The following is a 22,798-nucleotide window of genomic DNA, read 5'->3' on the forward strand; positions in this document are numbered from 1 at the left end:
TAAAACAATCGACTGCCTTGAACGGAAAATGAAGCGAGAATGGCTATTCAAAGCGCGCTCATTTGCACGCATAACTTTGCCAAATTATTTCCGCACTAGAAAATGTTCACATGCACACCACATGAGTCGGATCTTTACGCGCATGTTTTGATACTTCTGACCCCAAAGTTTGTTGACCTGATTCGAACTCTTGCTTTTCCCAAAATGTGCTGATCAGTTTATGCTGATCACATTATTTTCATGCAAGCAAGCTCGAAAAGTAGCTCCCAGAATTTAAAAAGTATTTTTTTTCCTATAGTAATCAAATAGTTTGTCCAATTTACAAAAAAAATTGAGTGTCTTTTCTCTTTCTCTCCATACCAGAGTCTTCCCTAATGCATCTATTTCCAATCTAGCAGACTGGGGACATTTTGCTCGAAAGTACTGCTGGTATGTATGAAAATCAGAATCCTAAATGATAATAATATAATAATAATAATAATAATCTTTTACTCCAAATTTTATTGAGTTAAACCGAAAATGGAATTTCTTTTTGCCCAATTGATCGTGAGCCCGGCAGCCACTGAGCAGTGCCAGATCGACGTTGCTCTATCCCTTATTGTTGAACGCCAAACAAGGTAGCAGCAACTTCCGTCTTTTAACGTCTTTTGGAATGACGTGGCCGGTGTTCGAACCCACGCCCTCCCGGTTGTGAGGCGGACGCTCTACTGACTAAGCCAACACACCGATAAGCTACCAGTGTATACCAATAACCAATGGTGATTCAAAAACATTTAACCTTGTCGAGGACATCAGTCACTGCAACAAAGGTCTCATGTGTTCTCATTCATCTATGTCTTATAAGATACACTGAGAAAGTAAAGTTTTTTTTGCCTGATTTTTAATTCTTGTTTGATTGATTGTGGGCTGATTCAGTATGGCACATTACTTTGGTGACCTCTTTAACAGGAATCTCTCATTTCTCTGGTTTAGGGCCCTGTATAATTTATTCAGAGCGATTGACAAGTACAATGTATCCTCATTATTTGACCTACGTAAGCCCTAACTTCTCTCTTTTTCATCACTCTTGTTTCTTTAACAGCACTGCACTTTTGGAACCACAGGACCCAATGTTCAAGCAAGTTGGAAAGGCATTCATTGATGCCGTAAGTTAACCTGTTGAGTACTAAGATAAATAATACTAAAACCTCGGTCACAAATGCCATTACGAACTGCTGCGAACGCCGTACAAACGATTTTCAGACAATGGAAATTCAGAAAGACAATGGAAAAACAGAGATTCGTACAAATGCATCGTTCGTACGAACCTTTGTGACCGTAGCTTTCGATAAAATTGGTTAATGGAGATGTTTGATGGAGATTTTTTATTGATATTCCTTCAAAATATCAGGAGCACTTTTTGTGAGAGGAATGATTTTGATTGTTTTCTAAAAGTAGAGGTGAAGAACCATGGTAGCAAATCTAGCAGGAAACATGATTAGTGTGAAAGAGATGAAGGAAGAAAAACAGAAGGAACAGAATGAAAAGGATGATATTCAAACATCTCATCATGTTCATTTTGAAATCTTTACCTGTTTAGGATGACTTAGATCAAGAGTGCATATAAATCATATGTGTGTAGATGTAAGGTATTACTAAGGTATTACTTTAGAGATAAGTGTATTGATAGGTTTAATTTGTCACCGTAGTAGAGTAACAGCTGGAAAAATTACCACTATGATAAGCATATTGTGCATGTTGTTGAAAGAATCACTAATGTGTAGATTAGGTAAAGCAAAAGAAAGTCAAGGGTACAAAATATTGTCCTCCTACTATGCGTGTAATCAATGCCTCACCCTCGCATTTTTTCTTTGCTCGTTATAGATGTCTGAGGAGTTTAATGGTACTGATCATATCTACAACGCAGACACTTTCAATGAGAACCAGCCCAGATCAAAGTAACTACATGTATAACAGAATTTATCTTAGCTTTCAGTGAGAACATGCCTAATTCAGAGTAACCATACACAAAATTTCTTGGCTTGATTAGAGTTAGAATATGCCCAATTTAACCCTATCTGCACTAGTTTGGCCAGGAGGGATTAGACCTCCCTGCATGGTCACTGTCACTGACAGGTGGTCATCTCATCAAATCAGCTCTCAATTAACATAAGAAAAAAGGGACCATGGGGGACCAACGGTCACCTCTTAAGCATTGTTTGCTATATAGAGGGCGCTAGTAGCTTAAGTAGTGCAGTGGGGCTTAAAGTAACTATAACAAAAATTGTCTTGCTTTTTGAATATCTTGGCAGTAGGAAGTAGTTTTCCAATATTTCTTGAACCTGTCCTATGAAATGTACTTCAGGGGGGTGTTTCACAAAACTTCTTATCAGTGACAAATGCCAGTTTTTGTTAAAAGCTACAGAAATCCGTGCTTCTGATTGGTTATCAGCTGATTTGTCACTGATTTTTGTCATTTGTCATTGAAAAAAGCTTTGTGAAACAGGCCCCTGGATGTCAGCTGGAAGTGGTAGGGAGTAGTTTTTCTGTGTATAGAGCAGTAAGGCACTTTGGAGATGGCACTGTGCGTTATTTGGCTAATTTGTTATATAGCTGGTTTACTACGTTTATGTGTCAAGGAGACTTAAATTTTGATGTATTTTCTTACATTTCTCCTTTATCTTCTCCCACTCGTCAGTGATTCAGCTTACCTGTCGGCTGCCAGCAGGGGGGTGTACCAGGGCATCGTTGAGGGGGATCCCCAGGGGGTGTGGCTCATGCAGGGCTGGTTATTCCAGAAAACAGATTTCTGGGGCCCCTCCCAGATCAAAGCTCTCCTGCATGGTGTCCCTATTGTGAGTATAAATGTCTCCTCTAACAGACTCTACCTTATTATCTTTTTTTTGAAGATGATAAATATTCATTCAAAATTAAGCTAGATGGAAAGATAGTTGCTTTCAGTGTGTTTAACAGTCTTAGCTTAGTCTAAACTTTCCAGTATTATCATCAGTCAGTGGTATTTTTTAAGACATCTATTTGATCAGTTTCCAATATGTCCTCCATTGGGGTAAATTCAGATTGTTTTTCAGTTCATTGTTTAAGCTAAAGTGCTTCATGTTTTGATGTTTAACAACAAATCTTCATTGTCTCAACATCATTGTTCAGTTTATTCAGTGTTTTTAAACAGATGTTGTTCTCATGTTGTATCCATTGGTGTTAGATTTCCATCATTTTCTAAACTGGTGTTCAATCTTCACTGTGTATAATATGCTATGTTATTGAACTCACTGGCCCAAATTCACAAAGGAGGTTTAAATTTAACCCAGGGATTAAATCTTCATTTACATAACCCATGGTCTAAAATTAGCGCAAAGTAAGTGCAACACAGTCAGAGGCCCAATATGAGACAAGCACAAGGCAAGGTATGCTTATTGTGCGCTAATTTTCAAACCATGGGTCATGTAAATGAGGACTGATTTAAACCATGGTTAAGTTAAACCTCCTTTATGAATTTGGGCCACTGGGTTTTCCCTCTGGTGTACAATTTCATATATTTACACATTATTGTGTTCCATATATGTGACAGTGTTTCATCCATGATCGTTTAAATTCCAGGGTCGAATGATAGTCCTGGATCTGTTTGCGGAGGCCCGTCCCATCTACAATGCCACCCAATCTTTCTACGGTCAGCCATTCATATGGTGCATGCTCCACAACTTTGGAGGAAACACTGGTCTTTATGGGAAGCTGGATGCTGTCAACAAGGTAGGGGAAACCTTAGACATGTACAGTCAAACCTGTATATAAAGAACGCTCTAGGGAAACAGAAAGGCGATCATTACAGACAGGTGGTCTTTATGTGCAGGTTCTTTTAGTACATGTTTCAATGAGATATGCTTTTCAAGGGAAACAAAATTTAGTCTTTATATACAGGTGACCTTTCTGTTCAGGTGGCCACCGTATCAGTCATATCAAGAGAATTATGGCATTATGAAAAGGGTATCATGGTTGGTAGGGTGTGATACCAACCAAGATCTAGGGACAGATGTCCATGCGTAGCATGCCTTGCACAATGTCCTGAAAAGAGCCTGTGGATGCTAAGATCAGTTTGCAAGGTTGTAAGTCGGAGTTGAACAAAAAAAGTGAAAGATTATGAAAACTTATTTTAGATTCTTGCCTCCAAAAGTCTTTTATGTGTGTAATGTTTGTAATTTATTAGATATTGCTATATTTATATAATATTGACTGGCCTTGAGGGGTATATCAGAAATATTGACCAAGCTCAGATCATATTGCCCCGCGTCGAAAGACGAGGGCAATATGGTCTTAGCGCAGTCAATATTTCTGATATCCCCCGAAAGTAAAGCCAGTCAATATTTTTATTGTTATCCAAATCAGACATCTAGAGCAAATACAGACATCCACCATGACAATCTCAAGAACTGAACAAACTTTGTCAAACCAACACTGTGCATCCAGTGCTTGACAAAATTTTCGATACACTGCAAACAGTGTGTATTTGGTGTGATTATTACGTCACAATAGAGTGCGCGCAAAGTGCGCAGGTTCTCGTACGCATAATAGATGCGCAATGAAAATGCGACGCGGTCAATACAAGATGCCCGGATGCGAGACCTTGGAAAATACCAAGGTATATTTTCACTCGTCTCTACACGCAAAGTCAATACGCGCAGGGAGACCAAGGAAAATACAAAGAATATACCCCTCCGTTCCCACTGCTAGTGAAAACTAGGGCAATACGGTTTTGTAAATGACCAGCTCAGATGTCTGATACGGGTAATAATGGAGAATGTGTTCAACTGAGTCAATGAGTAATAGAGTTTTGATAGCTCTACTCATATATTTACACACAGTGAAATGTTGAGCAGGAGTGTGTTAAATTATGAGTCTACATGTATATTACATGTATATCTGCACATTCTGGGTTAATCTGTGTTTCGTAATAATGATATCATAAATCATTCTCTTTCATTGCAGTTTCCCTTTGAGGCCAGACAGTTCAACAGCTCCACAATGATTGGCATGGGATTAACACCAGAGGGCATACTTCAAAATTACGTCATGTACAACTTCCTGACCGACATGACCTGGAGGTCAGAGAGCATGAATGTCTCAAAATGGTAAATGCGTTCTCGGCTTACTATATATGTATGTCTCATCTTAATTCAAAATAGTAGTCATAACAACATGAACAAAGAAATAACATTTAAAACCAAGTCCATGACACAGTATGATATAAAAGACGAGTGTGTAATTGTGAGGGTGCACAGGAAAAATACAAGAAGTACAGTTATTACTACAAAACACAAGAAACATTTAAACAAGTTTAAAAGAGAAAACAAAATTTGAAAGCCCTCAACGATTATAAGCAAGGTGATTCTTTACATACATTGCTAAAAAATTATTCACTAATTTAAGAAAGAAAAAAAAATTTGTTTGAAATAATTACAATTGTGCTTGTTTATTTTGTAATATTGAAATTGTCATATAGTACTTCTAACTACTCATTGATTTTATTTTTTGCCTCGTAACAGTAGTAACAGATAAAAAAGAAATTATAACCGTAGCAGAATACCCTAAATGTATTTAAGGTACATATGTGACCCCGGGCATTCATCTCTATAAATGTTTGGGAGATTAAATCGAGGGAATCTGGGGATTAAATGTAGTTCTAACATGTTACATATCAGTGTTTAAACTTACTCTTGTTCTTATTTATGGGAATTCCTAGATTTTCTGAAGAAGAAGCATGATTCATTATACTTCAATTTTTACTTCAACATATAGTTTTACAATCCTGTATGTGATAATTGATATCATTTAATAAATAAATAAATAATTAAATTTGACTACTTGCCAAAGCATCTCTTTGGAGCCAGAAGGGTGTTAAGTAATATATTTGAATACAGGAATTAATGCCCTTCTGGCTGTAAACAGACAGAATGATCTCTTTCAATGCTTAGAAGCTTTAATACTGAACATCACCTCATAGAACGTGATATAACCTGTACCCACTTGTCTTCCTCCATCCTGTAGGATTGAGGAGTATTCCGGCAGACGCTACTCTCCAGAGTCTGGGCACAGTGAGGAGGCAGCAAAGGCCTGGGCTATCCTACAAGCTACTGTCTATAACAACACAGGCATTGATAAAGATCATCAGCATGCTGTACCTGTTGTGAGACCTTCAAATAAAACGAAATCTGTGGTGAGTTTTTTTTTTTTTAAACTTATTTTCCTTGGGTCACATAGACTGTCAGTGAAATTTTTCCCCATTTATTTGGTAAGAGTCAAACAGCAGTTATGGGGATCACATGAAAATGTATTCCAAGAAACAAAACATTTTATTTAGTTGCAGAAGGTTTCGCGAGGGGCACATGAAAGGCTGTACAACAAATAATACACACAATATTAAAAATGCATATAAAAAATATGGAAGCAAAAATATATCTAGGAGTAATATACCTAATGTGATTTAGTCACGACTCAAAATGTTAGGTTTTCCTTTGAACAGTCATTCCTTTTTTGTTATACAGTACTGTAAAACCAGATATAGCAGAACTGTATTGTTGACCATTTAGATAATGAATTACTTTGCAGGCTGAAACAATCAGGGATCTCCGCCTTATGCAAAAGTCACAAAAGTTTCATTCATGCATGAGTCTTTGGTCTTCAGTAGTAATGCCTCCATACTAACTCTCACTCTCACACCAATATGTATTTGTTATTGCTTTAGATTTGGTATGATTACACTGAAGTGGCCAAGGCATGGGGTTTCCTACTACAAGCATCTGAGACATTAGGAACAAGTTCTTTATTCAGGTGAGAATGGAAAGCGAGAATCATGCAAAAGATGAATAATATTATAATAATAATCTTTAATGGTCCACTCCAAATTTTATGAAACAGAAACAGAAATTTATTTTGCCCAATTGATTGTGAGCCAGGCAGCCGCTGAGCAGCGCCAGATCGACGTTGCTCTATCCCTTATTGTTGAACGCCAAACAAGGTAGCAACAACTCCCATCTTTTAACGTCTTTTGGTATGACGCGGCCGGGGTTCGAAGCCACGACTTCCCGGTTGTGAGGCAGACGCTCTACTGACTGAGCCAACACTCCAGTGATATGGAGTTATTTTGATTCACAATGTTTAATGTATTTGACCTCTGACCTGTGATGATGACAAGTAAACTGATTTTTAAAAGAACAACAGGATCATGTGTAATTGCAGAAAAATAACTTGTCTTGTAACTTTCAAAAGATCCCTTAAAGCATGTTTCTCCCCTCCTAATTATAATTTGATGTACCTATTTTACGAGTATGGGTTTCATGTTTCTCTTCAAATTCTGTGATTTTTGTAAGTGCTATTGTACTTTTTATGGTTTTAGCGCTCCTAAATTGTGATATTATTGTTGAAATCAATAGTGTTTACTTCATTGCCCCATTCAATCTTTTGTGGCTTTCAGCCCCTCATATGTTCAAGCCTAACATTTTTCACTTCAGTAGTGGTCAATTGTTGATTGACATAAGAATATTCATTAAAAAATTGTCCTCCCAATTTTTCTTCTTCAATAACTCCAGTATTCCCCCAAACTGCAAATATCTTATGAGAAGGTACATACAGTCTTTATCCCCCCTCAGTAAAATTTTGTGTAATTTAACACTATTTTAAATTTCTTTGTTGTAGATATGATCTGGTGGATGTGACAAGAAATGTTCTACAGGACCTTGCTTTTGACTTCTATGAACAAATAATGGCGTCTTTCCATGCCAAGAACATCACAGCTATCAGGTAAGACATTACTCTCTATATAAAGAGGTATTGTGAATATACTTCATCAAACAAAAGCTTAGTGATTTTTTTTTGTCCGGTGCTTATAAGAACGAGAGCCAAAAGCATTACTGATAGGCAATATTAATTTATGGCTGGTTTGTATTTTGAGAAGAAAGACTTCATCTAACTAAGTAAATTCTGGTTTAACTTACACAATAGTGTAAAAGAAATTACGGTAATCATCCTTGCATATAAATTATAACTTCAATTTGATACAAATTGAAGCTTTAATCTTTGTCAATATAACCATATGCAGACAGTGTACTTTATATTTATAAATAAAATTTGTGGTACAGAGATGTTTTGTGAATGAATGGAAATGGTAGAGTATGTGGGTTAATCATTTTTTTCTTCACATCTGTTAAAATACTCCTGGGGGGTGTTTCACAAAGATCCTAAGTTGAACTTATCTCTAAGTTGGACTTAAAAAATATGGAAAGCCATTAGCATCTTTGAAAATATTTTGTAAAAGTTATTTTGAACGGCATTCATATTGAAATCATTCATATTTTCTATCATCAAGGAGATTTCATGTTCTGGATATGGAATTAATAAAAAGTCTAAAATACTTGAATTTCTGCTTTTAAATATATTTCATTTAAAGACTCCAATGGCTGTCCATAATTTTTAAGTCCAACTTAGAGTTAAGTTCTACTTATAATCTTTGTGAAACACCCCCCTGTTCTTTTTATCCACCTTCTTTTCCTATAGAGGCAATGGCACTCTATTATGCAACCTGATTCTTGACATGGATAACATCACTTCCTCTCATCAAGACTGGTTGCTAGGTACATGGCTGGAGGATGCAAAGTCTCTAGCAACCAATCATAAAGTAAGTCCCAGTATAGGATGGCAGTTCGATACATATCTATGCATGTAAATGCTATCAAATTCCAAAGCTTGTAACCTATATCTTAGCAGCGAGGCTTCTATGTTGCAAGATATTGTCTTACATATGATCTAAACGTTATTTAAAGCCCGTCTGTACTACTTTGACCACGAGGGATTAGACTTCCCAGCTTGGTCACTGACAGGTGGCTATCTCATCAACTCAGCTCTCAATTAACATAAGAAAAAGAGGATCACGGAGGACCAACGGGACCGCTTAGGCATTGTTTTCTATATAGAGGGAGCAAGTAGCTAAAAGTAGTACAGTGGGGCTTTAAAGTTAACACCACTGATTATACCATATTTATGAAATTCTCATTGTTTTCCTCCGTTCCTATTGTTTTCTTTATCAGGAAGAATCACTGTATGAATACAATGCAAGGAATCAAATCACTGTCTGGGGACCCCGAGGAGAAGTAAGTAGCACTTGCTCATTCTTGATCATTTAAATTATAAAGAACTAAACCTGGAATCATTACTGGGAGATTGAGCAAAAGTATTGGTTTTTGTATATTTACAAAACAAGTGAAAATATATTTTTTAAATTGATATTTGACAATTTAAAGTCTTCAATCAATATTAGATAGAAAAGACAATATGTGTTAAACCCACATCAACTTGAATTTGCCAAATAAACATTATTGTGATGTCATCATGGCACTTCTGTTCTATTTGTTTGAAGAGAAAATTGGTCAATTTACATAATGATACTATTTTTTTCTGACAACAAGTATCCTTCAAACTCTTGTAATAATAAAAAGAGCATAATTATATGATATTAAAAGGGGGAAAGAAAAATGCAGTGTAGGAAATGATGCTCATGAACTGGGATGTCAATGTAAACTATTAATTTTATCATTAAGATTTATTTGATTAGTTGTAGTATTGCAGTGCTTCTCTTGTAGTTCGTTCAGTCACATATCTTGTTTTGGTTTACCATTTTACAGCATTTAGACTATGCAAACAAGCAGTGGGGAGGATTACTTCGATCGTAAGTATCAATCATTGCTATACACCTCTTTACAAAATTATTTATATTTATCCAACTATGTATTACTTCATCTCACTAAATACTCATTCTACATCACTGCAAAATATGTTTTGTCATTCATTTTCATTCTACAATCTTGTAACTTACACTTGTATAAATGAAAATCATTTTTTTGAGAAAAACACTTAATTTTTTTCATTATGTTTGTTTTACCTGCATGATATATTATGTCTATTATGTCTCTGTTTTAGGGAGGAAATGATCAAGATGAGAACTGAGAGCTTTGATAGCTCTTAGAGGCTCTAATATACTTCAAAGAATAAGATCTTGGGTAAAAATTAAAAAAAAGGTAAATGAAATTGGCCTAACAAAATGTTTTTTTCATTGCTGAAAATCCAAAGTAGAGCTAGCAACATAATATCTTCTTTCTCTTTTATTAAAAGATAAAGTTGATTTCTGGTCATGCGATTGCATTGTGAAAGAAACGTTGTGGAATCGATCAGAAAAGGTTGATCATCTAGCATATAAGTATTGGTGTGTACTGCAAGGACCTGGAATCATCAAAATGATAAGAAATTTGGCCCAGTCTTGGTAAATTTGTTACAAGTACTGTACACACAAATATGTATATGGGACTACACAAACATGTAGCATACAAATCTGTCCAAATTTTTATGCTGTTACATGCCATATGTAGAATATTAAGGCATTTGAAGAGCCATGCTTTTCATGGAACATTTGTTATCTAATGTTCTTCCACACTTGCATAATAACAATGATAACGCTCACAAATTATTTTCCACCTCTTCCGAGAACTCAACCTTCTCTTTAATACTCATGTTTATTTTAGATGTTATCATAGTTGATGGCACCTCTATGTGTAGTTCTTGGTTGGACTCATAGAACTTTATGTACTTAATGATCAAAGCAAGTAGAGATGAGATATTTACACACGTCTTGTGATACAAAAATTGGCACAATATTATCCTTGCCAAAAACTGTTAGTACTGTACCTACATAAAGTGGACTTGATCCATTTTGAGAATGACTTATTTAGATAATTATGTATATATTATTTTTTTGTATTTTAGGTATTATTATAATCGATGGCAACTGTTTGTGCAGTTCTTGGATGGATGCATAGAACTCCATGTACCTTATGACCAAAGCAAGTTCGATATGAGATCTTTTATCATGGAAACTGAATGGACTAACAGCACAGAGAAATTTCCCACTAAACCTGTTGGTAAGTGCCATTTGCAGTCAGCTTGAAAACCCAATTCACCACCCTGCATTGTTGTTGGTACTAATGATAAATATGTAGAATTTACATTATGTAAGAAGATATGTACAAGTACTAGGAAATCAGGTGGTCTAAATCTGGAATGCTAGAAAATAAAATTTGAGGAAATCCATAATCAGAGGTTATATGACAAGCGCATGCAGACAAGGAAAAGTTTTTATTTGCTTTCAAATATTCAATTATATTTCAATTATTAGCTGCAAAAAAAGAACAAGCCATTTGTATGATAAATGTGCCAGTGATTTGTGTAACAAGTTACATTTTATCAACCAGAGAGGCGAAGATACTAGACAAGTTTTACGTGTCATTTTCCTTCAATTTTCACGCAATTTCCTATTATATTTCGTCTTTTATGAGGACATTTTTATTGTGTGTTTTTTGGGGGGAGGGGGGGGGGGGGTGTTAGTCTTGTTGACCCTTCAGAAGCTCTACCTCAATGGAATTTAAAATCTGTGCAGTATTTTATAAACATGCAATTACTGTTCATATGCAGGAGATACCGTGTCCATATCCAGAGCCCTCTACAGCAAGTATGAGCCGTACATCAAGGAAGCAAGAACAACTGGGAGGGCTAAGAAGAGGATAGAGGAGGGAAGAAAGCACAGTGCAAGACAGGAAAGGTTACCATACTCCTACATGTATGTTTAGTGATGTGTGAGAGAGAGAGAGAGGACCCGAGTACTACCTCGCTGATCAAAGAGGGCAATATTGGTATATGTATGCTTCTTTTGGTAGCTTTTTTTCTGATTTATGTCAAAATTTGACTCTGCTCAAGGTGCAATTAATAATAATAATAATAATAATTTGTTCTTTTATAGCTCATTTCATGTCTGTTGACATTTCAATGCGCTTTACAATTTTACAATATACATAATTATTTAAAGCATAACATGATCATAAAAGGAAGATGAAACAAAAAAATATTTAGAAAACAATGAAGTGCTTACAAAAAGAAAAATTATAACATTACTTATCCTTAAATACTATCGATGTGCTAATTTGAAGAGATGAGTTCAGATATGAATGTTTCAATATTGGATATACAACGTAATGAGTTTGGGAGGGAATTCCATAGAAATGGTGCTATATGAGTGAAGGCCCTATCACCATATGCTTTTGTTCTGCCTCTCTTAGCTACAAGGAGGTTTTGAGATGCAGAACGCAAAGACTTTGATGGAACATATTGTAAGACAAGATCAGAGAGATATTCTGGAGACAGACCATTGAGTGATTTGAAGGTTAGCAAAATAATTTTGACTGGATACGGAATTTAACTGGGAGCCAATGTAAATCTTTGAGGATGGGTGTTATGTGTTGACATTTCTTTTGCAGGGAAACCAGACGTGCGGCAGAGTTTTGAATTTGTTGTAACTTGTTCATATCTTTATCGCAAATACCAATGAGGAGACTATTACAGGTGTCCAGAAGTGAGGATACGCAAGAGTGAATGAGAATTTCAGTTGAGGCTTTATTCAAAAATCTGCGGACTTTGCCTATTCTTCTAAGAGCAAATGATGCTTTGCGGCACACAGTATTAATGTGGCTGCGCAGAGACAGATGGTTGTCCAGAATAACTCCGAGATTGCGAACTGTCTTGGAACAATGAACTGGTGTATTATTAACAGATATTGGTAACAACTCATTCGATTGTCTAAATTTAGAAGACAGATGAAGAATTTCCATTTTACACATATATCCAGTTTCTGTGTTATGTGGTTGATTTCATCATCAATTTTACAATTGATGGGATGGTCAACCCAGATTTTGGTTTAATGATTTCATTCCAGGTGATTTCACTCACGCATACTCACTCCTAAACACCATTCATCCCAAACATGGGTAAGGGCAATTTGATGATGATGATGATCAGCATTTGTATGGCGCCATATATCTGTTTCAGATAACATTCAAAGGCGCAAGCTCCTCCAATAAAGTTTGAGTGAAGCTTTGAAGTGGTCCAGGTTGTCAATTTCGCGAATAGATGATGGGAGGGAATTCCACAGGCGAGGAGCAATAGAAGAAAATGCTCGGTCTCCATATCCCTTGAGATGAGTAATGGGCATCTTGGCATCTAGGTGCCCAGCCTATCCAAGACCATAATATTAACTCCATGAATCATGCCATCATCTTTTACAGAAAGATCACTTTGTCTTTAAGATAGTGGGACTGGAATATTGATTTCCTTTATACTGAATCACACTAAAAACTTGGCTTCCAAATCTACTTTTTTTCTTTCTGTGGGTTAATGTAATAAAATAAATTATAGGCAAGCATTTTAGATGTTCATAGTACTAATAATACCACTACTAAATTACTATGGATACAGTATTAGCACAGAATTGGATGAAAACAAGGCTTATTGCATGTATTAAAGTACATGTAGCAGGAAGGGAGTGAGTGGGAGAGGCAGAGGACTTTGAATAGTAAGAACAATGAATTAGATGATGTATATATTTCAGTTATATATTTTCTACCAAAGGGTAGGGTCTTTTTTTTTGGTGAATGGCTGAAATTGTTAATGTCATTATACATGTTGTTTGATCAGGAAAGAAGTCTATTTATCATTTATATTTTGTATATTTTTTTTGTGCTAGAAAACTCAGTATTACTCAAATGAAATGAATGTTTTGTAGAAAGAAAGAATTTGTGTTTTCATTCAACAATTTTTGCTGTTGCCTATGTTGCCATTCAACTCCAGGATATTAAAACACTGTGCAAAGTATGTACAGGTTCAAATGTGTAAACAATTTAAAGATTTTATAGTAATGTTTATGTACGATACCATTACCAGTATTTATTATTCTGAAATTACTTTATTTTTTATAATGGTTAGATAATATTTTTATTTTGTATTTAATTAGGCACTCTGTTGAAACACCAAACATTTCTTTGGATGTAGCAAAGGGTTTAAAAAACTGATACAGGGCTGCATCCCTGATTGAAATATTAATGAAAATAGAACAAATATCACAAGATACACATCATAAAACAAGTATGGTTAAGCCTAAGTCACACTAGAGATATGCTTCTACTTCTACTTCTACTTCTATGGTAATACTCATCAACGCCTGTTCAGCATCTAGATGAGGGTAAAGCATAGAGTTGTTATATACAGCTCTATGCGGTACAGTTCCTAAAAAGGGAACTAAATTGTTACAAGAGCCACGACGATGATCTGAGGTAGCTTGTCCCAGTCCTGGTGAAATAATAAGTGTCCATTGAAGAGCCTAGTCTCATATATCGATGTTGTTGACTCCTCCTTGTAGTTCGCTCCCTCGGTTTGAAGTAATCCGGTATTGGTATCGCAATTTTTTTATTTGCTATCTTGTAGAACATTGACAATCGTGCCTGTTTTGTTTTTTCTAAGTTCAAGAGTTGGGAGATTAAGTTGTTCTCACATGGATGTTACATGTACACTGGCATCACGCTGGTAGTTTCCACAAATGAAACAAAGTGCTCGTCTTTGGATCTTCTCTAGTTGGTCTATCTGATTCTGCTTGTTGGGGTCCCATACTACCGAAGCATACTCTAGCTGGAACCGTAGGGGCGAGATGTATGCCAGTTTTTTCACTTCTGTTGAACATTGTCTTCCGAGATTTCTCTGAATGAATCCCAGGGTCCTCGAGGCCTTGTTTGTGATCGCATCTACATGCGATTTCCAGCTTAGACGCTCATGTAGCTCGATTCCGAGATATGCTTTGCTGGCCACACTTAGAAGATCAATTTTCAATTTCAATTTCAATTTCAATCTAGTATTTATTGTCCATTTCTGGATATTTGATTTTCACTGGTGTAACATACACAGATTAACATTTACTAATGTATTTTACAAAAATGTAGACATTAACAGTGAATAAACAAGGTTTAACATAATGGGTAAGCACAGATTAACAAAGGATCGAATGTTGTTTTATAAACACTAATTCAGAACAATAGTTAACATAGTAAATGAAGCAGAGCAAGAGGAGGTGTCAGGTGATCAAACGATTTAACAGGTGAGGTAAATATAAATATACTGATATACTGAGGAGGTTTGGTATCCAATCTACCCATACATGTATTTTTGTCTTAAACCAATTTGGGATTTATTAATTAGATTAAATATGATATTAAAGTACAACACTGGGTCTTTGAGACATTCCGTTGTACATATGGATGGAGTTTGCTATGAATGATTGCCGAGTTCTCACTCGTGCAGACCTGGGCACACACAAACGAAAGCCTGACCTATTGTAATTGTAATTAGTGTGAAGCGGGTGGGTGGGGTCGTTCATGATTCGTTTGACTTTAGCAACTACTCTTTCTTCATACAGTGTGGATACTGCGTGTAGGCTACTGCCAATTATCCGTTGTGCTACTCTCTTCGTACCGTCTAACTTCTTCTTATCTTTTTGAGTTGCATTCCCAAAATAGCATATTATGTTGTATGTAGCTACACTCTCTATCAATGATCTCCCCTCATAGTACAAGTGTGCATAATGGGATGCCTCTTTCTGTGAATTCGCATTGAGTAGCATTTCTTGGCGTTGAATTGCATTTGCCAACGATCAGCCCACTCCAAAAGTCTGTCCATATCTGATTGGAGTTTTGCCGTGTCATCTACAGATGCTATTCTCTGCATCAAAAGGCAATCGTCCACAAATAATTTGATTGTAGAATCAACATCGTCACCAATGTCATTTATGAATAAGAGGAACATCAGAGGACCTAGAACTGTGCCCTGAGGCACTCCTGATGTGACATGAACCGACGTTGAAGCCTCTCCATCAACAACCACTCTTTGAGTCCTGGTAGTCAACCAAGTTGATATCCAACTTAGGGTCACATCACAAATTCCGTAGTATTTCAGCTTACTTAAAAGCAGTTGATGAGCAACCTTGTCGAAGGCCTTGGAGAAGTCCAAAATTATTACGTCTGTTTGATGGTTGTTTTCTAAAGAATTGGATATTTCTTTTACCGTAGTGATGAGTTGGGATTCGGTAGAATGATTCTTGCGGAAATCATGTTGATACTTCAAAAGTATATCATTTTCATCCAGATGTTCCATGATGGAGTGAAAGATCACATGTTACATGAGTTTAGATGTGACACATGTTAGAGAAATAGGTCTGTAATCATATCTGGCTTGCATTTATTCCCCTTTTTATAAACAGGTACAATATTAGCAATCAACCAGTCCTGTGGTTAGGTTAGATTGAATGAATTTGACACGGAGTATAGGGGCTATTTCCTTTGCATATCCCTTCAAGATCCTGACAGGAATCAGATCTGGGCCACAAGCTATATTTGAATTGAGAGATTTAAGCATTCTTTCAATCCCTTCCAACGTAAAAGTTATGTTTGACATCGACACATAAGGACTTGGTCCTTGTCTGGTATTGCCTCTCGGGTTTCGTTTGTAAATACAGATTTATACTGATTATTGAGGGCCTTAGCTTTTGAAAGGTTGTCTGTCACAAGTCCATAAGCTGTCTTCAAGGTGGGAATCGTTCCCGAGTCCTTCTTCTTGCTGTTAACGAATTTCCAGAATCTTTTGTGTGATTGTTTTTCATCGTTGCTGTCCATAAATATTCCATTTATGTACTCCTCGTATAATTTTCTCATGCTAGCTTTGACGGCCTTTCTTGTCTTGAAAATCCAGCCAATCCTGTAAATTCTGTCTTCAATAGTATGATCAGGAAGTTTAAAATGCTTGGCAACTGAAAGGCCAAGGTCTGGCATTCAGACATGTACTAGACTGAATGGACTTGTGGTACACTGGGAGTTTTATTTCTTGTAGGTATATGCTATGAATGATTTTCACCCAATGTCTCCTTTTCTTAGTGTTATCACAAGTGCATTTGCAACTCAATACACTTCAATAGTATGACCAGCAAGATTGAAATGCTAGGCATTTGCCATTTGGTAGATAATTCAAATTCCCTTGCAGAGGGAAAAGAGGCTCCTTGGCTCGGCTTGTGCTCTGTTTGCACATATCGTCGCTGATTTTTCTAACCGGCATATGTTTCCCTGCATCACAAAAAACAAGAAGTTTCTGAGATAATCATGCTTAAAGACAGCGGCCCATTTAAAATGCTAATTTTGATACCGTAATTTTATTCAATCAACACGGAATTACACATGTGAATATTTTCATTCATATACACTCAATATTACAGAAAGAATGTTCATGGTCAAATTTGTTTGCCGGTTCGTAAAACTACTTGTTTCGCGCATTTTGCATAAAACGTGAAGTTAAGAAATAAATTTCAACAAACCTTATAAAAATTAAAGCAATTGTGTAATATATATATATATATATATAATTTCAATTGTTGCGATTCAAATTAAAGAAATACAAATTCCAATTAACAGGTGAAATATCTGCTGTGCTATTAACTGACCAACAGCAGCTAACGGGATGTTGTCAGAGTCTGATTCAACCTCTTCTTCCTGCGTATCTATCTCCATCAGTTCTGTATCGCTATCCATTTCCTCACCAGGTTCAAGAACTGTCACAGAGAGCAACAGAAGTTTAAGGGCAGTTTAGAAATGAATGTCACAGATGCAATATTCCTCATCAGTCTTGGTTTATTCATTAGGATGGTTCCTTGAATTTGTATTTGTGGACCATCAGCTTCGTCCCATTCTTTTCTGCTCAAACGACATGGTTCGCCACCTCGCCTTGCATTGTATAGAGTAAGGCGTGAGACAATCAAGTTCCTAAGCTCTGGGAATCCTTTACACACTTCAGCTAAATTATAGACCTTCTTGGTAGTGATTTCCAGCAATTTTGTAAGAGTGTAATTTCTCACAAGAGTAACATCATCCTCAAGTGGAAGTAGGTTTGGTTTCCTAAGTTTCTGCTTCTGACTCTTGTTGGTGGCATAAACAGCATCGATTGCTCCTGATTTTGCATCCTGCCATCATTTAATGAAAAGTCTGCTTGGTTCCATTGTTAGGCGTGCCACTATGCAATCACGTAGCTCTACAAAACGATGCTTGTCAATGAATACCAGCTCATTTCCTACAAGCTCATCGATTCTGCCTGTCGTGTACTCTCTGAGATGCTTTATGTCTGATTCTAGAGACTGGCCACTGTACTGTAGGCCTTCTCAACTTTTCCTCTCTGTTCCGATGTAGATGGTAGGTGGCATCTCTAAACACATTGGCCCGTATTCTGAAGTCGTGTCTAACTCCTGTTTAACTAAACAGTTGTCTAAGTCCCGTCTAACTTTAGACACGAAGTCATGTCTAACTTTTTTCGTATTCTGAAGTCGTGTTTAAATAAAGTTTAACACGAAGTCCTGTTTAAGGGCACGATTCTAATGCTTTTTAACGTCGAAGGTACACTCTACTTGCTTACCCCGAACTTGCGGGGGAGAACCATTGGTACGTGCATCCTCTAAAATTTCAAATACGTTTTGCAGGATTTTTTCTCGATAATATTAACTATTCTTATCTACTGGTGACATCTTGGAAATTCCATAATCTATAATAAGCTAACCATTCTGTTGGAGAAGTTTCTTTTCTGGTTCTTCCGAGCACTGAGGCACTGATAGGTAGTGTGTTTGTCAATCCAGTGTACAGTACTTGTACAGCACGTACACAGTACATTACGTCACGATCACATCACCATGGTACCAGCACGCGCACAGCTAGCTGTGCACGTTAATTTATTTATCCGGTGCGCGCACGCATGCGCATTGGGTCTTTCGTCAGAATTAACGCCTACTGGGCATGCGCAGAAGTCGTGACTAAAGTTAAACACGACCTGCGCAGAACTTAATCAGTTGTTTAGTTAAACACTACATAGACAGGACTTAAACAATTGTTTAGTTAGACGAGACTTGGACATGACTTCAGAATACCAAATTAAGTTAGACAGGACTTAGACACGACCTCGTGTTTAAGTCGTGTCTAACTGAACAGTTGTTTAACTTTAGACGTGGCTAAGTTAGACACAACTTCAGAATATGGGCCATTGTTTTGTTGCAAGTTGAGAACCGCTGTAAATTTGTCTATCTGCTCTGCCTCTGAGTCCTGGTCATCCATGAGAAATGTAGCTTTGAGAATTTTGCTACCTGACTTTAATAAGCAAGTAGAACAACCCTAGCTTCAGGCCAGCCTTGATGCCAACACCATCACTACCCTTTTCACACTCTGTGAACTTCTCAACCGCCTCTTCAAGGTACCTAAAATTTGACCTCTGCATCAAGTCTGACACATTCTGGGTATCCTTCAAGGCCAGGTAGAGTCTTGCAAGCTGCCGCATATCAGTCATTACCGATTTTCTTACTCCTGCTCTTTTGTCCCATTTTTTTTTCTGCTTCGACCAAAGTCTCCACCCAATATCAACAAGTACAGTATCTTGCCGACATAACAGCCCAATATTGTCCTTCCTAAATTTGCCAAGCACTTCACTGATGAACACGGCGTCCGAAATGTCCACCATTTTTAGAAGGGATGCTGGGATGTTCAAACTTGGTTGGCAACTTTCTGATGACTTGTCACATTTTCGCTTATGAATCTTCATGTAGCTTGAAGCATAAGCCCCAGAACATTATCCACAGATAATAATCTCCTTTTTTTTGGAGGATGCTCTTTCCATCTCATATGCTTCACCATCTCTTGATCTCTGCTTTTTGACCTCAAAGGTCCCTTCTTTTTGTATGTGATCGAATTCTTTTATTCTTTGCTTCTTAGGGAGTTGAAGAGCATTTTTCACCCTCTCTTCATCCTTATGCATTTTGGAAAGATGACCTGATAACTTAGCCTTAAACTTTTTGCAATATATGCAATATCTGAACGATTTCTTGTAGGATGGGTTCTTATCACTGCATGCTTCTTGTCCTGAAGAACTTTCTGTCAGGCAACTATTGACTGTACAAGACTTCTTGTATTGTACATCTTTTTCAATGCTGACAGTTGACTTCTCATAAACAGTAGATTCACCTGTCAATGGGAAAACATTACTTCATTTTTCAAGTGAATCAGAACTGGCTGGAACGGAGATCGGATCATTCATATCACCATCCTTATTAGACTTTTGAGTAGAGTTTAATCGCCTCCTTTTAATTACAAAAAGTGCATCAGCGTCATCCTCTCCACTGGCACAGAAGAGTCTTCTTCTGATTGGCAAAAGGGCTGAGACTGTATAAAGGGCACTTTTGAAGATGATTCTTGTGACTGAGAAGATCCTGGTATGACAAGGCCGCAGTGATATATTACCCTCCATTCGTATTGCTGTGGTGACTGCATTTACTATTCTATCAAATTCGACACTAATTGCTACCTTTTTGCTCTTGAAAAACTTTCTATTCACGATGCCTGGAGCACCTCCAGCGAGTCTCATAGTCTGGTAATACCTTTTCTGTATTGTCTACCCCAACTAAAGATTAGAGCAACAAAAATACAGAATAGACAGTAAGAATGATTTATTATTTGATAGGCATAACATGTACATCAAAACTATATACATACAAAAACAGGTCAACATTACATACCATACAAGAGTACTATATATTCATTCATTTGAAATTATCAATCTACAAAAAATAATCGGTGATGATGTCTAATGATTGTATATGCTTTTCATGTGAGCAACCAAGGGACCGACGGCTTTACGTTCTCTGCGAGGGACTTGGTAATGACGATTAATGCTTTACGAATGGCCACAAGCGTATTGACTTGGTTTTGAACTTAAGACCTCCTGGTTATCCTTTGAATAGGGGTATTTGTGGAGTATCTTTTCCCAGGCCCAAGATTGCCCCCCCCCCATCCTACCCTTTTTTTCACAGTCCAGTATTGGAGTTCCAGACAATGTACAGTTCATACTTGGATGTAGCAATGCCTTTAATTGCTACTCCAACTGAGAGACGTGCAGTTTTGTTATGAAGGTAGAGAGTATGGCTTGAATTCACAAAGGAGGTTTGTAGACAAACCTAGGTTTATGTGCGTCATATGATGCATTTAGATTTGAAACGCATCGAAACGCATTATATGACGCACATAAACCTAGGTTTGTCGACAAACATCCTTTGTGAATTCGGGCCTGTGAGTTTTAACCAAATGGGGATACAAGGTGATTGGTTTGACAACCCCAACCAATACTCATACATGTACTAATATCATTTGAAGGTTTGAAGAGAGTCACATAGATACAGGGAAAGGAAAAAGATTCACCAAATAACTATAACCTGAAGGTTTTCTTCCATGTAACTCAACAGAAATAGATTGCACAGAATACCAGATACAACAAACTATGAACAAATAAAGTAAAGGGAAAGCAACTAATGTCCCATGATGTACATGCACAATTATGTCTGGAAAAAAATATTTAAACAAGATAAAGGGGAGTACACATGTACCCAACCAAATATTGAACATACCATGAACCTGTGGAGGTTGCTTTGCAAAGGAATACAATTAAACAATATCAGCGACTAATCAAACAGTATAGTATTAATGACTGCTTTGAGAGAAATAGTTGTTTTATTACGCTCAAGGGAAGGTTAGAATTGTGCTATTCCCCGAGGCTTGCCGAGGGGAATAGCCCAATTGTAACCTTCCCGAGAGCGTATGAAAACAACTATTTCTCGAATATTAAAGCAGTCATTAATACTTTTATATGCCGAAAAAAAATAGACTAAAAAATAAAAAATAAAAAATATTTTACTTTTTTGTCGAAGACGGGATTCGAACTCTTGCGTACAACAAGAGGAGTATCGAAAACCAACGCTTAGACCACTCGGCTATCGCGCGACCTTAACATGCTTGGCAGTTTTCTCCAATATATATATTAAAATGGATTGAAAACTGCTCCGCGTGAGGGATGCTTCGCAAAAGCTCCATGAAACGGACCCTTCTTTTACTTTTGCAATGCATATTGGCACGAACTTAGATCAAGATCTATCGGCAGATGTTGTTTTTTTGTTTTTGAGAGTTAATTTTCGTCTTCATGTCAACAATGCAAGATAAAATTGTCGGTAAGATCGATCGAGATTCAATTGTATTGAAATTGCCGACCAATTTTTCGCACACGTATGGTATCCTCCATCGCTCAAACCATTTTTTAACATGTAAACCTATGGGGTAACCATGGAGACTGACCTATTTTTTTAATAACCATGGTTATTAAAAATATTGAAATGTTTTATGCATGGTTACCGGGAATTTTACAGGAACAGTTGAAGTTTATGAATGCAATTCGACCAATCAGATGGCTGGATTTCTTAAGTGAGGTATATAATAAGTTTTATTATACTGCAAATTTGTGTCTGTTGTTTAAATAAATGTTTCAGGGTTCTGTTTTTCCTAGTACATGTCATATATGTCTATTTGCACCGACCCAATGTACTATGTGGTAAATTCTAGCACAAGCAATTCAATTTGAAAAATATTGATACCATATTTTCCTGATTGATCTTGTATCAACTTTACATGATACCCACATATCATCTAATAAATTCTTTGTGGATAGTAGAAATTCAGCACAACACAGGCGCTTAAAGGTACTATGTCCCATTTGCAGGCCAAAAAAATAAAAAAGTTAAATTCCAACTGCATTTGAAAGATAATAATAATTTAGAACTTCCCTAAAAAAGATGGGGCTTGAAAATGTCTTCAAGTGGGAAAATAACGACTATTAGTTGTCAAATTGACTTTAGGGCTATAGAGCCCAAAAGTAATAGTCTTGATTTTCAGACAATTGTACCGAATGGTCAAACGTTTAATGCTGCGCAAAGATTCAATCAGTTTAATCCTGGCCGTCACAAGAAGTGGGTTATTGATGTAGACAAATGCTC

The 22,798-nt window shown here is 36.8% G+C and overlaps 1 protein-coding gene across 1 annotated transcript; it reads left to right on the forward strand.

Annotated features, from left to right (window-relative positions):
- The first annotated feature begins 301 nt into the window (after window positions 1-301).
- LOC100893810 (alpha-N-acetylglucosaminidase) lies at window positions 302-13,759 on the forward strand. The gene is made up of 14 exons (XM_011678983.2): window positions 302-429; window positions 1,082-1,145; window positions 1,864-1,937; window positions 2,678-2,834; window positions 3,595-3,744; window positions 4,978-5,120; window positions 6,037-6,205; window positions 6,734-6,819; window positions 7,684-7,788; window positions 8,542-8,662; window positions 9,072-9,134; window positions 9,666-9,709; window positions 10,801-10,955; window positions 11,506-13,759. The coding sequence occupies exons 2-14, from the start codon at window positions 1,110-1,112 to the stop codon at window positions 11,658-11,660; spliced, it is 1,458 nt and encodes a 485-aa protein (XP_011677285.2). The 5' UTR covers window positions 302-429; window positions 1,082-1,109; the 3' UTR covers window positions 11,661-13,759.
- Window positions 13,760-22,798: the final 9,039 nt, after the last annotated feature.

This window comes from Strongylocentrotus purpuratus, unplaced genomic scaffold (assembly GCF_000002235.5).
Source record: "Strongylocentrotus purpuratus isolate Spur 01 unplaced genomic scaffold, Spur_5.0 spur5_scaffold_3, whole genome shotgun sequence".
NCBI classification, from domain to species: domain Eukaryota; kingdom Metazoa; phylum Echinodermata; class Echinoidea; order Camarodonta; family Strongylocentrotidae; genus Strongylocentrotus; species Strongylocentrotus purpuratus.